This window comes from Dermochelys coriacea, chromosome 9, assembly GCF_009764565.3.
Source record: "Dermochelys coriacea isolate rDerCor1 chromosome 9, rDerCor1.pri.v4, whole genome shotgun sequence".
Lineage (NCBI taxonomy): Eukaryota > Metazoa > Chordata > Testudines > Dermochelyidae > Dermochelys > Dermochelys coriacea.
The window spans coordinates 3,382,607-3,399,357 of NC_050076.1; the positions used below are offsets into that span (position 1 = coordinate 3,382,607).

The window sequence follows — 16,751 nt, forward strand, 5'->3', positions numbered from 1 at the left end:
AGCCCATTCTAATGGTGACTGAGCAGTGTGGCCATCTGAGGATGTTTGCTGGACCCGGGGCAAACTGAGTTTAGGGTCTCAGTTAGGGTTCGCAAAAAAGAAAAGGAGTACTTGTGGCACCTTAGAAACTAACAAATTTATTTGAGCATACGCTTTCGTGAGCTACAGCTTATGCTCAAATAAATTTGTTAGTCTCTAAGGTGCCACAAGTACTCCTTTTCTTTTTTGCGAATACAGTAACACGGCTGCTTCTCTGAAATCAGTTAGGGTTGTCAGTTTTGTAATATCTAAAAATCAGACACCCCAGCGGGAGTGTCGGAACCTCCCTTTCTCCTGCCCGTTCCCCCCGAGGGCCAGCCCCTGCCCTGCCCTTTCCCCTGAGAACCTGCCCCTGCCCTGCCTCTTCCCCCCAGGTCCTGCTCCTGCCCTGCCTCTTCCCCCTGAGGTCCTGCCCCCGTTCGCTCCTCTTTCCCTCTCCCTCCTTCGCTCACGGCTTTTCCCCTCTCCCCCTGCCCTACATGGATCAGGAGGGACTTGCCTGCAGAGCCAGGGGTAGGAGCTGCAGCTGCCCAATGCAGGTAAGAGGTGGTCCTGGCTGAGCAGGGGCTAGCACGGGTGATGACTCGGCACCTCCCCCGCCTGCAGTCAGCGGACTTTGGGTGTCTGGTCAATAGATCTGACCAGACACTGTCAGGTCCCCTTTTTGACCAGACTTCCTGGTTGAAAACCGGACACCTGGCCACCCCATTCTCAGTACCAGTGCCTAGTGGACAAATGTCCATTAGAAAAAGTAACTCTACAGTGACTGGCCTCCTTACTGCCAGTCTCAGCAGACGTGGACTGGACTACGGAGCATGAATTACGTTCTCTGTCCTAGAGTTAGTGTCTTCAGGTCAGGGTTAAGTGGCCAGGACCATGTTCTTCCTGGACCAGCATCAGTCTGGCACCTTTCACCAGCACCAGACTGGACACAAAATGCATATTTTGAAGTCAAAGCATCAGGACAACAGTATTTTTTTTTTAAACCCACCAGCCCTCCCTCTGTGAAATGCTCTCTCTGAACCTGCTTGTTAACACTCACTTCTGTCAACGTGACCTGCACACCAAGTCTTACAAAACTTCCTGCAGCTCAGTGCGCGTCTGCTGCACACACTCAAAGCTCAAGGAGATGAGTTTTTCACAGTCAAAACAGGAGACTGACAATCCCTAGGGTTCTCTGGAATGACAACGCTTGGATCCTGGAAGGAGAGATCGGCCTTTTTGATCCTCTGGAGTCAGATAAACTGGTTCCTGGAAGGAGGAGTGGGGTGGGTGGGTGGGGAGGGGAGGATGGCTTTGGAATGAGACTAATACTTTCTCCTCTTTCCCTTCTGGCCCTGGACCACAGAATTTAAAGACCCAAGCTACTCAGATTTTCGAAAATGACTAGTGACTTGGGGTACTTCTGTTTTGGGATGCCCAATCTGAGGCACGTAAAAGGAGCCAGATTTTCCAGGCTGGGTGCTCAGTGCTTGCTGAAAAATCCGTCTCCCTTAAGGGCAGTCAAATTGAGCTGCCAAAGTCACTGGACCCTCTTGAAAATCCTGAATAGTGCCTCTTAGCACAAGTGGGAAATGGTTCCAACCCCCAAGAGCTTACAACTTAACTTCAGCCAAGATGCAATGCGGGGGGGCGGGCTGGGAAGAACACGGCTGGGTGGCGAAGGAGGATACAGGAACAAGATTATAATTACTCAGGAAACGCTGGTACCTCCTGCATGGTAGGGTGGTAGATCCAAGCCAGCACACCCAGGAGAAAGGTTTTGAGGATTCATCATTTTGGCTTATACTGGAAGAAAGCTGTCCCCATCACTAACTGCAGCAGGCCTTTTGCAAGGTTGGATTTTTTTATATTCTCACTAGGGCCTGAACCAGCCCACACGGAACTATGACCAAACTCCTATTCACGTCAGTGACTCAGGATCAGGCCCCCCATGCATTATACTAAACCAATCAGTGATACAGGAGAGCACAGAGACGTTCTCCGAGGAATCCAGGTTATCATTGCCCAGCACCCCTGAGCAGATCAGAATTGGTAACATTTTACATCCCCTTTGCACAACGCGAGGATCAGGGAGGAGTGAACTGGGCACCGCGTGTACTGACCCCAGTACTAGGAAATCAAAGAGCCACACAGTTCCTAAGGAAAGCAACAGGAGTTGAAGATGCTGAACACCAAATAGCCTGTGGCTCATCACATGTACAAAATGGTCCTCCAAAAATGTCACATGGAGATGATTAAGCAGCATTTTTTTCCTTTGGTGGATTAGCTCTGTACGACTTGGTGCCCACTGCCTACCTTTAGGCTTTCATTTAACCTGTGAGTGTAGAATCAGGCCTTCAAAAAGAAAATCAGGGCACTTCTGTATGCACCCCAGTATATATTACCCATAGCACTAGGACAGCTGCATGCCTGAAGGTTTGACAGCCACAGAGCTAAATATTTGCACTCTTTGGGGCCTTTATTTCCTCTGTGCAAGTTGTATTCTGGTGCATTTGCTTTCCTACATTAACTCGCTTTCTCTTCAGCATTTCAAGTGACGTTGTGCCACGCAAGGGACACACTGGACTTCCCTGATGGGCTGCGCTTCTCATTTCTGCTAAATCCAAAAATAAATTCCTCACTCAAATTGCTGCTTTCTCTTCTAATCTGCAGGCCTGTCAGTTTTCTGCAGTGGCTCCAGTGCAACGCTTGGCAGCGCTCTGAAGAGACAGGGTCATGCATCTTGGATGCTTCACCAGCATTTTTAAGCCCTCGACCGTGCAGCCTGGTGAAGGGGCTCACATGGCCACTCAGGAGAGAGATGTAAAAGGGGATGGTAAAGAGTTCGGTGGATAACGTGAAGTGTCAGCTCTCCCAACATGTCACCACTGGCTCAATCCTTAGAGATAAACTTAGAAAACAATATAAGGAGAACAGGATTGAATGAATGAGAGAGCTCTCTATGCTCCTCTGGGAAAGATTATAGAGCTTCTTCGCTGACTTCAGTAACGTCATTACAGATTATACAGACCCTACTCTAGCGAGAGTAGGACGAGACGAGAGTTTTAGCTGTGTGGATTGGATACGCAAGCCCATATGTTCGAGATATTATGCAAACAGAATTGGCAAGATTTAGACATACCATGGAGTGAGGACCTAGCGTGAGGTCAGAGTCGAAGATGACACCCAGGTTCCGGGATAGAGTGACAGGCAGAATGGTGCTATTGTCTACAGGGTTAGAGAAAGGACGTAGCAGGCAGGGCTTGGGGCAGAGGGAGAATTAGGATCGCTGGTTCAGCCACGTCGAGCTTGAGCTGATGGCTAGACATTCACAAGGAAGAGGTGTCAGAGATACAAGCAAAGATTTTACTTTGGACAGAAGGAGACGGGTCTGGAGTAGAGGGGTAGTTCTGGGAGTCAGCACAGAGATGGTAGTTGAATGTGTGTTTGCAGATGAGATTACCCAGAGATAAGATGTAGCAAGAGAAGAGAAGGGGACCAAGGAGAGAGCTCTAAGGAACCCGCACAGAAATCTGGAGAGGGGACGGGTAAGATCCCCAAAGGACATGCTGCAGGAGCAAAGGGAGAGGTAGGAGAAGAACCAGGAGAGGAAAGAGTCACAGAAGCTCAGACAAGATTACAAGAAGAAGAGCTCAGCTGGCGGTGTTGAAGGCAGCTGACAGGTCAAGGAGGATGAGGATGGAGTGCCGGTCCTGAGATGTGGCTGGGAAAACGTAAATTGAGGCTTTGGCATTAGTAGCTTCAGCCGAGTGCAAGGAGCAGCAGCTAGACTACAGAAGGTCTAGGATCGAACTGAAGGAGAGAAACTCCAGACAATGACTAAACAGCATGTCCAATCAGCTTGGAGATAAAAGGGAGATGGGGCAACAGGTGGAGAGCAAGAGGGGTCAAGGGTGTGTGGGTTTTCTACGATGGGAGAGGCTATAGCATTCTTATATTGTGAGGAGAAAAAGCCACACTCTAGTGAAAGGTTAAGGGGGAAAATGAGGAGCATAGAAGAGAGGTTTCCATTCAAAGTGGTGGGAGAGGCTGCCGCAAAACCCATGGAGCGCTTCCTAGAAGCCACACGTGTCACATGTGGCCATCCCAGCCCTTCTCTCTAGGAGCATTTCCGATGGGGACACGCTCTAGTGTCTTGTCCAGGCTAGCTGTAAAAGCAACATCTATCATGTCCTTTAGGAGTGGATTCTGCAGGAGACCACATCTCACTGTCAAGAAACTCCTTAATATTCAGTCCAAATGCTTCTTTTCTTAATTGTCTCTTGTTAACTCTTGTTCTGGCCTGTTGTAGCACACTGAGTAATTCCCATCTCTCAGTGGTGCTAATATGCTTCAAATATCTGTAGACTTATGTCACCTTCTCCCTTAGTCATCACTTAGCTGAACTCCATATAATTATCTCTCAATAGTTTCTCATAAGCCAATCCCTCCCCCGAGAGTGTTAGTTTGGTTCAAAGAGGTTGCTTGGTGCGGGGGAAGAAGGAGATAAACACTGCACCCATGCACATGTGGGCTCCACACTTTACTACACACGGTTTTTGAAACAGCCTTTAAAACGGAAGTTAATGGAAAGTGACTCACTCCTACCACACTTTCAGCTTTGTCCCACATAGAGGTGACCACAGGAAAAGCTGTCAGCAGTGCACAGACTAAATCTACCACCATCACCAGCTCAAGCCAAAAAAGTTCAAGTTAGACTATTTTATTTGGCCGGCAAAGACTTATTGGGTTAATTGGTTGCACTGTGGGTTAGCGCACAAATCAAATCATCATCAGGGCCCGATGCAAAATCTACTGATGTCAGTGGAACACTTCTGAGAGTCTTTGGATCAGGCTCCTTCAATACCTGCCTTCAGATCTCAAAGCTCATTACAAACACTAACTAGTTAATCCCCACAATACCACGTGAGGCACGGTGCATTTAAAAGGCAGAGTAACTGATTCACAGGGAGATCCGTGAGGTCAGACAGTGCATGGGGGGAGCAGACACTGGGATCAGAATGTAAGTTATTACAACCATGATAGCAGTATTGGGGCCCCACTGTGCGAGGCACCACACAAGCACACGGTGATTTTCTATTATGATCCAAACAGACACGCCAGATAAAAGGGATGACAGACATGGAACTGGCACAAAGAGTCTGTGCGATCTAATCAAGGGCACACAGGGAGTCTCTGAATCCAAATCTCCTAGGTCCTAGTTCAATGTTTTAAGCATAAGAGCCGCCTCCCTTCCCCCAGAGGCTTTCATGTTTTGAGCTTGAGCTAAATCTAGATGAGGAAGCAAGTAGGCTGGTGTGAAACTGGCCAGCTGTCTGGCAGATGGATTGTCAAGTTCATACGCTGGGGACTAGCGCCGTGGGGAAGAAGCCACATGAAGCGGTTCATTGGAGCGTTGCTGGCCTGGGTGTGAGAGTCACATGAGCCTTGCGGAGGATTTGACCTGGGCTAGAAACACCTGGTTCCTTACTCCAAATACTTTTCTCTCAACAAACAGACTCAACTCAGAAGTCTCTGAGACAACAAGAGGCAAACCCTTGCAAAACAGGGCCATTTCCTCCTAAACTGAAATGCATCCTGCTGGCCCCATGGCCCTGTTTTTCCTGAAGTAGCCTATTACAGTCCAGGAGGAGGGGGGGCACCTGAGTCTTCCCTGCTCTCCTTTCAATATCAGGGCAGGAGAGAGACTGCTTCCCTGAACCTGAGGCTTCACGTACCTCATACTTAGGGGTCTTCATTTTTGGTTATTATTTTATTTTATTTTTCCCAAGAATTTACCGGTGTTTATTCCTGCAACAACAAAAATAGATGGAAATCAGTGGAGAAAAAACTATTAATAATTTTTCTAGGAAAATATCTGGGTTATTTAGGTGGAGGGAAGGATGGGGGGGAAGCAATGATTAGATTAATGCTTTGATGAATGGAATTCAATGTGGTTTGCTGCAGCACTGAAACAGAATTCAAAACCACAACGCCACCTCTGAGTTTAAGAAAACAATATATCCCTAAACCCCAAATGAAAACGTTTATTTGAATAAACAGTTTACTGTAGACTTAGAAGTATTAGGCTATAAATATTAACATTTGATAATTGGGCCACACCATTTGCAGCACATACACTCAACTTCGTCCTTTTCTCCTGTTTTTGTTATTTTAAAATTTTCTTCCCATTTTAGTATGTCAGATCTTTCAATCGCTATCTGCTAACAGCTCGAAATGTGTATGTGGTGGGCGGGAGATTCATCAGTAGCTTCAGAGGCGCGCACACCCTTCAGAGCTTGTGTGCATCCCTGTCTGTTTATTGTGTGTATCCCGAGTCTAGACTAATACATAGCCTTATTCAACAGGCAGCTTTGCCTATACACACAGACTAATGTATTATCTTAATACAGCTCTCTCATGCAACATATTGTATTTTCATAATAAAACAAGTTATTTTTATATATTTGAATGATACAAATGTAGGGTGAAAATTAGAAAAAAAAAACAAATAAAACTTTTTGTAAAACCTGGGATTTTTGGGGTAGAAATCGGTTTCAACTGAAAACGATGGGGCTTAACCCCTACTATACCACACAGAAGCAAAGGAATCAACTGGCTGCTGCCTGCAGAAAGCATTGGAGCCAGGGGTGAGCGTACAGACAGCCCTCAGCCCAACACTGTTCTTCCTTGCCAATGTCCCTGGCTAGCTACGGAAACAATCCGTAGCACTGTCAAATGTGAAAAGGGGGATGGGAGAAGACACTCAAGCCTGTTTGCTCAGGGAAAAGTTTTTGTAGTAAGGAACCAGTTGTTTCTAGCTCAGACCAAACCCTCTACAAGGCTCATGCAAATCTCACACCCAGGCCAGCAACGCTCAGAGGAACGGCTTCACATGGCAACTTCCCCACAGCTCTAGTCACAGGCGTGATGAGTCCCAGCCAAGCCCCTATGGAGTCTGTGCACTTCAGAAAAACAATTCCTGTTCACCAGGGTCAGATGTGAAACAGTGCCCCAGATATGGAAGGCCCTATATAACCCAGAACATATCCCCCTGAGCCATCCAGTCCCCAAGCGCCGGCCTAGAGTGATTTCCAAGAAGAAGCCACGAAGCAGAAAACCACGACCCAGCACAGCGAACGCTAGAAGTCGTCACCCGGGCCTGAGCAGCACAGTGCAGGTGCTTTAGCAATGACCTCGCAGACCTTCAACCACTGAACAACTGCTGTCCTGATGACACTAAAACTGATGGCTTCTGCCCCATCCAACACCCCTTTTCCCTGTCCCCTAACGGCCCCCCCCAACCCCTGCCCCATCCACACCTCCCTGTCCTCTGGCTGCCCCCAGAACCCTCACCCCTGACTGCCCCCCTCCACCCCTGCCTCTCACTCCTGACTGCCCCCCCCGCGACCCCTGCCCCATCCAACCACCCCTTCTCCCTGTCTCCTGACCGTCCGCGGAACTCCTGCCCCTGACTGCACCCCGCCACCCCATCCAACCCCTCCTCTCCTTCCTGACTGCCCCCCGACCCTTGCCCCCCATTCAACCCCCCGTTCCCCACCCGCTGACCGCCCCGACCCCTATCCACACCCCCGACCCCTGCTCACCTCCCAAACTCCACTGCCTTCTATCCAACCTCCCCTGCCCCCTTACCAAGCCGCCTGGAGCACCAGTGGCCAGAGCACCGGGACAGGCAGCCACGTCACCGCGTGGCACAGAGCACCGGGTCAGGAGCTCGCAGCCCCGCCACCCAGAGCGTTGCGCCGGCGGCACAGTGAGCTGAGGCTGCGGGGGAGGGGGGACAGCGGGAGAGGGGCCAGGGGCGAGCCTCCCGGGCCAGGAGCTCAGGGGCCGGGCAGGAGGGTCCCGCAGGCCGGATGTGGCCCACGGGCCGTTGTTTGACCACCTCTGCCATTGGCAGTCACTGAAAAGCCTGACATAAGCCCATAGCATCAGTAAATCTGGGCCGATTCCAAGAGAGATTGAAAAACACAGAACCTCTGCTCTGTGACCCGGCGTCTGCCGCCTTCAAAGTCAGCAGCTGTGCGGCTCTACTAGCGAGGGTCTCCGTGAAGGTCGGGGAAGCTGCAGCGGTCAGAGGGCAGGCGGTGGAGGAGGAGGAGAAAGGGGAAGACCAGGCTGATGCTCAGAACAAACTTGTATTCAGTCATATAAGAGAGCTGTGCCCCGGGAGCCAGGCAGCTTGCCCGCACCGAGAAAACCCTGGCCAAGACAGAACATAGCCATACAAGCCCTTCCTGTTCCCCCACAGCAGCAGCTGTGACTGCCAGGGACACGTGCGGAGAAGCCAGTCAAGCTGGCATCGGCACAAAGAGCAGCTTTGGAAACTACAGTTCAGTGTTTGTATTAAAAAAAAAAAAAAGTCAAATTAGAGACTTCAATGAGAGCGGAATTCGTAATGCAGCCATTATCACGGCCACCCGCCCACAGAGCCGCACTGAAACAGTCAGGCCTTGTCTACACTGGGGGCTTAGCGACAGCGACGGAGCACACATGTGCTACACTGCTACTAAATGGCACTTGACCCAGTACAGCTTAACCCAGTTCCAAATTAGGGGACACAGCTGGTGGCAAGCCTGGGTCCCAGAGAGGGTGATTTATGTCAGAGGGCAGGTACCTGTTGGAAACAGGAGGGGGAAAACAAATGACCAGAGCTGGCACAGGGGATTGGAAGTAGGCTACAGAGCTGTTCACCGGTTCAGATCCACCTGGCATCATAGGCAGTGAATGAACATTTTAAATCAAGCAGGGAGGTTTTTCCAAAAGATCTTCTCTAGGCGTTATTCCGGGGCAGTTCTGTGGCTGCATTATACAGGAGGTCAGACCAGAGGATCACAGTGGTGCCTTCTGGCCTTGGAATCTATGCTATGTTCTCTTTGCTGCCCGGTCAGCGGCCTGTGTCTCTGTCCCAGACGGCAGGTGTCTGCGTCACAAAGCCAGTGGCATAACTCGCAGCCTGGCAGAGGGAGCGGCAACCAAATGGATCACAGGGACTTGACTATCCTGGAAAGAGAGGTGAGATCTGTGCAGCTCTGGGGGAACCCTGTGGATCTGTCTATACTGCAAAGTAAGCCCAGGGTTAGTGGAACTCGAGTTAGCAGACCCTGGGTTTGTTAGCCTAGAGCTTGAGCATCTACACTCATCTGTAACCCTAGGGCAGGAATTCCTGAACCCTGGGTCCCAACCTGGGGCTCCAGCATCTGCACTGCATTTTGCTAAGTCCAACCACCCATACCCCAGACTTCATAGCGCCCTCCTAAAACGTGGTCATTCTAGCCCTGTGTTCATGGTGCAGCCACCTAGCTTGGCTGTCCAGAGGACAAACAAAGACAGCCCGTGGGATATTTTTGGAAGACTCCTAGAGCACAAGTCCAACAAGGTAGCATCTACACAGCTTGAACCATAGATCCAGACTGACTCAGGGTCAGACTCTCCATTCCTGTAGGGTCTTGGGGCCCTTGGAACAATCCCTGACTTAACTGGATTTGTGTGTAGGCAGAAGGAGGGTTAAGCTTGAGCCTGAGCTCAAACCCAGGGCTTACACTACAACGTAGACATGCCCTAAGAGATAACAGTTCGGATCCCTGCAGTGATACCCTGACTCCAGCCCACCGAGCTGTGGAGAAGGGCTGGTTACTTAAGCCAGGGAAATATGTTTTTCCCTACACACAATTCCCTTGCTTTAACCTCTGGTATTATGCTAGGGGATGGGGATCAGTCTGGCGTGCAACTACTTGCATCACAAATCAATTTCATAAGTAACTGATTAGGAATAATTGTCCATCTCCAACGTGCTTTTGTCCCAGAGGTTGTCAAAAAGGTCTCACGAAGTACGTATATGGATCTTTTCCCTGCCACCGTGCAGCCACCTCTAGGATGGAAACTGACAGCAGTCAAACAGCACACAGTAACATTGCCCAGCAGCTCAGGGCTGGGAAGGAAAAAGACTGTTTCCTCTTAAAACAGCAAATACGAACCCAGGCAAGAAATAGCTCAAGACGAAACTTGGCCAGGCACCGCATCTAACATGACTACTTCGGATAAATATAATGATGGTTTCTTTATTGACCACAATGGTCAGAGACTTCACTTTACATCTCGTCTAAAAGATGGCACTCCAACAACAAAGTGGCTTCTAATACCGGGTTGAAGCACTGAGGCCTAGTCTACACTGGAAGAGGCTTGCCAGGATAGCTAGGTAGAAGCAGCCGCTCCCCAAAAGAAATAAGTTATATCGCCACAAAAGTGATTTTGCTGGTATAGCTGCATTTAAGGCTTTTACAGCTTTTAATATCAATTAGGAAAAAAAAAAAAAATCAAACACTGAACTGATATTACTATTGATTCACAGATTCTAAGACCAGAAGGGACCACAGTCATAATCTAGTCCAGAGGTGGGCAAACTATGGCCTGCGGGACCGTCCTGCCCAGCCCTTGAGCTCCCGGCTGGGGAAGCTAGGCCCCCCCCGCAACAGCCTCAGCTCGCCGTGCTGCCAGCGCTCTGGGCGGCGGGGCCGCAAGCTCCTGCCTGGCAGCACGGTGGTGTGGGTGGCTCCGGCCGGGAGACGCGTATGCCAGTCCTAGTGCTCCGAGCGGCATGGTAAGGGGACGGGGGTGGATAAGGGACAGGGAGTTCCAGGGGGCAGTCAGGGGACAGGGAACAGGGGCTGGTTTGATAGGGGGTGGGGTCCCGGGGAGCCTGTCAGGAGACGGGGGGTTGGATAGGGGCTGTTTGGGGAGGCACAGCCTTCCCCACCTGGCCCTCCATACAGTTTTGGAACCCCGATGTGGCCCTCAGGTCAAAAAGTTTGCCCACCCCTGACCTAGTCTGACCTCCTGCAGTGCACAGGCCAGAGAGCACCCCCAAAGTTATTCCCAGAGCAAATCTAGAAGAAAAAACATCCAATCTTGATTTTAAAATTGCCAGTGATGGAGAATCCACCATGACCCTTGAACTGTTCCAGTGGTTAGTTACCATCACTGTTCAAACTGTACATCTTGCATCCTACCTTCAACTTCAAGCCATTGAATTTTGTTATACCTCTGTCTGCTAGATCAAAGAACCTGTTACTAAATATTTGTTCCCTCATCCATGTACCGCTAGACACGAGGAGCTCAATCTATTTAGCTTAACAAAGAGAAGATTCAGGGTGACTTGATCGCAGTCTGTCGCTATAAGGAATGGTTTCTCATTTTTTAATCATTCTCGCGGCTTTTCTCTGAACCCTCTCCGATTTAGAACATCCTTCTTGAATTGTGGGCACAAGAACTGGACACAGTATTCCAGGGACTCCTACTCAAAACTCCCCAGTTTACATATCCCAGGTTCACATTAGCCCTTTTGGCCACATCATCACACTGGGAACTCATGTTCAACTGATTATCCAGAACTCCCAAATCTTTTTCAGAGAGCACCATCCATCCTGTAAGTGTGGCCTACATTTTTTTGTTCCCAGATGCACACATTTACATTTAGCTGTGTTAAAATGCATATTGTTTGCTTGCATCCAGCTTACCAAGCAATCCAGATCACTCTATCAGCGACTTGTCCTCTTTGTTATTTGCCACTCATCCAATTCTTGTGTCATTTGCAAACTTTATCAGTGCTGATTTTGTTTTCTTTCAGGTCATTGATAAGTGCCATGAACAGATCCTTGCGGGACCCCACTAGAAACACACCCACTCGATGATAATTCCCCATTTACAATTGTATTTTGAGAGAACTTTTCATTCATTTAGTGTGTGCCAAATTAGTTTTTTCAATCAAAATGTTGTGGGGTACCTAGTCAAAATGCCTTGCAGAAGTCTAAGTATATTTCACCAATGCTATAACCTTCATGAACCAAATTTGTGCTCTCATTTAAAAAAAAATAGATCCTGTCAAACTAGCTTCCTATTTTCCATAAACCCATGTTGATTGGTATTAATTATATTACCCTCCTTTAATTCTGCCCTATGTAAACTGCTCCCTTATCTAGCCCAGGATCAATGTCAGACAGACAAGCCTCTAATTACCCAGATCATCCCATTTACTCTTTTAAAGTGTCGGCAAAAGTTTAAGTGTAGACCTGGCTTTAGTAAGAAGTCATCTGCAGATTTGAATAACCAGCACCACTTCCTGCAGCATCTAGCTAAATTATCCATCCGAGGACAGAATCAGCTTAACATTTTTTAGTTTAGAAGAGATTTTATATGACCGCAACATTAAAACAGCGACGATACCCTTATTCCTCCAAGAAGTACTATGGCATCTTATTATCACAATGATTAGACCCTCAGCGATAGTTCTCATCGGGGGGAGAGTTAAGATATAAAGAAACTGAAGCAAAGAGAGTAGCAAAATGGTCTTCCAAACCGTTAATGAATCACCACGCTGACCTTTGTCGAAAATAAACAGAGTGGACATTTTTCCAAAAGGACGGACAGTGATTTTCTGCCTCTGGAACAAATATTTCCCTGGTTATGGAAGCTGTTCTGTTTCTTCCCTTTGTCTGGTATCATAATCAGATGCTAGAAACAGCGAGGTCAGTAATGAAGCAATCTATTCTAAACAGAGCACAACTGGGGTTCAACGCTTTCCATCAGAATAAAACCTGATGAATTATGTTCCCAGTAAATTAAAGGTATTCGACTGAGACTTTACAGAACACAAAGGCTCCACCTACCCTGCACATTTTAGCCATGTTGTAACACTCCACTAATCAGATTGTTATTTGGCACTAAGGGTGAAATCTTGGCTCAACTGAAATCAGTGGGAGTTTTGCCATTAACTTAAGTGGGCCAAGATTTCACCCTGAATGCTACCATTCTCCATGGGCAATAAACAGGAGCTTTAACACAAAATTCTTAGGGTTTGGCCTGTTTCTCCTCCATCTACTCAAGTTTTTAAGACTAAACTGGATCTTCAAGTGTATGCTTCCTATTTTGTATTAACTATGAAACAAATACTATTGGCTACAGACTTGGAAACATGTCTAAGATGTTTTGAATAGATGTAGACAGTAATTATAACATTCACCACTCTCAGTAACACTGCTGTAAATCCAGAGTAACTCCTTTGACTGGTGATGTTACTAAAGATTTACTCTGTTGTAAGCAAGAACAGTATCTGCCCCATAAATAGTATTTTTCATCTGAAGACCTCAGAGCACTTTTAATAATGCCCAACAGCACCCTTTTGAAGTAGGCAGGTATTGTTATCCCTGCTTTCCAGATAGAGAAACTGAGTCACTGACTGTTTGAGCTGGGCACTGAACCCAGAACTCCCAGTTCCCAGGCCTTTGCTACAGTTACTAGATCACACTCGCTCTGAGTAGGAGTTAAACTAATTTTCAACAAAAAATATGGTTGTTTTCCTTCTAGAACAATGCAAACCCAAGAAAGCCCTGAGAGATAAAATCCCAGCTACACTGCAGTCCAGTTAGGTATTTATCCTGCACTCATAACTACTGCATCTGAGCACAGATAAGATCTGTGATGCTGGGGGACTGGGTTACACATGGCTAGTCCAGACACAGGCAAAAACACATTTGGCCTTGCAGCAGAGGCAGGACTGATCCATGTTTTACCCACGTTTTTGAACCATGACACAAGGGGCACCGTTAAAACGTGGTTAAATCTTACAGCATGCATGGGACCACAGCGTGTTTTAACTAGATCCTGGGCACCATTAATTTGACAACATACATTGGCCCAAAAGATGAAGAATTAACCTCTTCACCCTCCACAGTTCTGCCTTTCCCCTCTGTTCCCGAGGCTCAGCCCTTAACTTACTAGGGGCAGGTTTCAGAGTAGCAGCCTTGTTAGTCTGTATTCGCAAAAAGAAAAGGAGGATTTGTGGCACCTTAGAGACTAACAAATTTATTTGAGCATAAGCTTTCGTGAGCTACAGCATCTGATGAAGTGAGCTGTAGCTCACGAAAGCTTATGCTCAAATAAATTTGTTAGTCTCTAAGGTGCCACAAGTCCTCCTTTTCTTTTTACTAGGGGCAAGGGCTGTGAAGAGCAGATTTGCATATCAATAGCATGAATAGGTTCCCAACTATTGCATAGCAAGGCTTATTGTCTGCCATGCTTAGGGATGTGCTGAAGCCCCCCCCCCCCCGCTGCCCTCTCTCCATACACCCCCCTTCCATAGGGACACTAATAAATCCTGGGCCATTCCCCAGATGGATACAAAAGCTCCAGCCTTCCCCCAGTCTCTGCGGAGTTTACAAAAGGAGAAGTGCTGCTGGTTTCGTCTCCAGCCAGGCCCAGGCCCAGGCCCTGGCCCTGGCCCTGGCAGCACGTTCAGGACAGAGAAGCTGGAAGTGACATGTAATGCATCCGATGAAGTGAGCTGTAGCTCACGAAAGCTTATGCTCTAATAAATTTGTTAGTCTCTAAGGTGCCACAAGTCCTCCTTTTCTTTTTGCGAATACAGACTAACACGGCTGCTACTCTGAAACAGGTAAAAAGGGCTCTGAACAAAAAGCCGGGTCGCCACACGCGCTCCCTGCATCTCTGGAGCATCTAATCCTCACCAGACTGTGACACCCCCTGGTCCTGGTAGCCCAAAGGGGTTCCGCAAAGCCACATTATATCCCACCGACAGGGAGAGCTGGGGCTGGATTTGTGTTTGCTCGCCACAGACACCCTGAACGAAACAGGGCAGAGGCGTTAATGGCCCGTTGCCCCCGCAGGGTCGGCGCCATGGGGCTGGGGGAAGTGGTGTCCATCACAGGCGGGGTTTACAGTTTGGTTCAGGGGCCCCCACTACAAGAAGTTCCAGCCCCCCCTGCAGGAGCCTAGAAACCAGATCCCCCCCCCCCCCCCCCCGTGTTACTCCAGTGTCTGGGCTTTGGCTTGAATTCATCTCCTCCGCCCAGTGCCTACCCGAGTCTCCTCCTGGACGCCTGCCCTGGATGTGGCGGGGCTGGGGGTTTCCGCCTGACCACCAGGCAGCTCCCAGGCCCGCCAGCCAAGCCCCAAGCGCAAAGAGAGTCACATTTCACAACACCGACAGCACAAGACACACACGCTGCCCCCCCGCCACACACACACACACACACGCTGCCCCCCCGCCACACACACACACACACACACGCTGCCCCCCCGCCACACACACACACACACACACGCTGCCCCCCCGCCACACACACACACACACACACGCTGCCCCCCCGCCACACACACACACACACACACACACTGCCCCTGCCACACACACACACACACACACACTGCCCCTGCCACACACACACACACACACACACACACACACACTGCCCCTGCCACACACACACGCTGCCCCCCCCGCCACACACACAAACACACACACGCTGCCCCCCCGCCACACACACACACACACACACACACTGCCCCCCCGCCACACACACACGCTGCCCCCCCGCCACACACACAAAGCCCCTGCCACACACACACACACACACACTGCCCCTGCCACACACACACGCTGCCCCCCCGCCACACACACACACACACGCTGCCCCCCCGCCACACACACACACACACACACACACACTCCCCATTCATCCCTGACCGCTCCTCTTTTCGCCCGCAGAAACACTCACCCCCCCATCCTATACACGCGTGCCTGTAGTTTGCGGGAGGGGGGAATCAAACCTCCTGCTGACCCCTGGCCCGCTCCCCTAGGCGGGGAGGACCCCCCTGCCAGCTGGCTCGGCTCGGCTCGGCTCGGCTCGGGAGGGGGGGCGGCCTTACCTTCCTTGACGCCCGGCAGCTTGGACTGATCGATGCCGATCTCAGCCATGTTGGGAGCTTTCGCTCTCCCCCCTCGGGCGGCGGGCCGGGAAGGGGGCGCCCCGCCCTGCGCAGGGAGCTGCAGGGCTGGGGGGGGGGGGATCGATTAGGGGAGCTCTGGCGGGGGCTGCCGCGCTTGGACCCGGCGGGAGGGGTGGGGGGGGGAAAGGGGAAGGGAAGGCGAGCACAGCCGCGGAGCTTTCCCCCCCCCCTCCAACCCCCCCGCCCCAAAAGTAACCAGCCGCCGCCTTCGCTGCACGGCGATTGACACCTCCCCTCCGGGCCGTGCTACAATGTAACTGGAGCCAGGAAACTGACACGGTGTGTTCTGTACGGAGCAAGAGACGGGACAGAAAGCGCCGGGGGGGGCAGGATCCTAACCGCAACCGCGAGGCGCTCAGCCCCGGCTGCCTTTCCCTTCCGAGTTATACCCCCCAGGAGAGCAGCTCGTGGTTCCCTCCCCGGCCCGCTGTGCCGGCGACACAGATCAGGACGGTGTGAGTGACCTGGATTTTTGATCCTATACATGAGCCTTTGGGTACAGAGGGGGCTGGAAATGACACCCCAGTCGTGTCTGATTTGCAATCAGCTATCACCGGAATGGGCTGGAGTTCTGGGTTGGCAGCTTTAGATTAGTATTTTTTTTTTTTAAACAAGGCTGGGAGGAAAGACAGGAGGGGCAAGCAAGCAGAAAGATCAACCAGAGACATAAGGAACACGAGCGGCAACCAAGCTCTGATGGGGATCCAAACGCTCCCACCATTTCATAGAATCACAGAAGATCAGGGCTGGAAGAGACCTCAGGAGGTCCAGCCCCCTGCTCAAAGCCGGACCAACACCAATCTGAGTGTGTTTTTGTTCCCATCCTGTCTAAATGTAAAGTAGTTAATTCAGAACCACAGCACAACTAGAAAATTGAAGGTTTTTTGCATTTGTACAGCAGCCTT

The 16,751-nt window shown here is 49.9% G+C and overlaps 1 protein-coding gene across 1 annotated transcript in view; it reads right to left on the reverse strand.

Annotated features, from left to right (window-relative positions):
* Positions 1–16,072, reverse strand: part of CCDC50 (coiled-coil domain containing 50) — a 53,759-nt gene extending 37,687 nt beyond the window's left edge. Inside the window, exon 1 of the mRNA XM_038416449.2 lies at positions 15,766–16,072. Coding sequence (XP_038272377.1) covers positions 15,766–15,814 — 49 coding nt within the window. The 5' untranslated portion in view covers positions 15,815–16,072. The remainder of the gene's footprint in view (positions 1–15,765) is intronic.
* Positions 16,073–16,751: the final 679 nt, after the last annotated feature.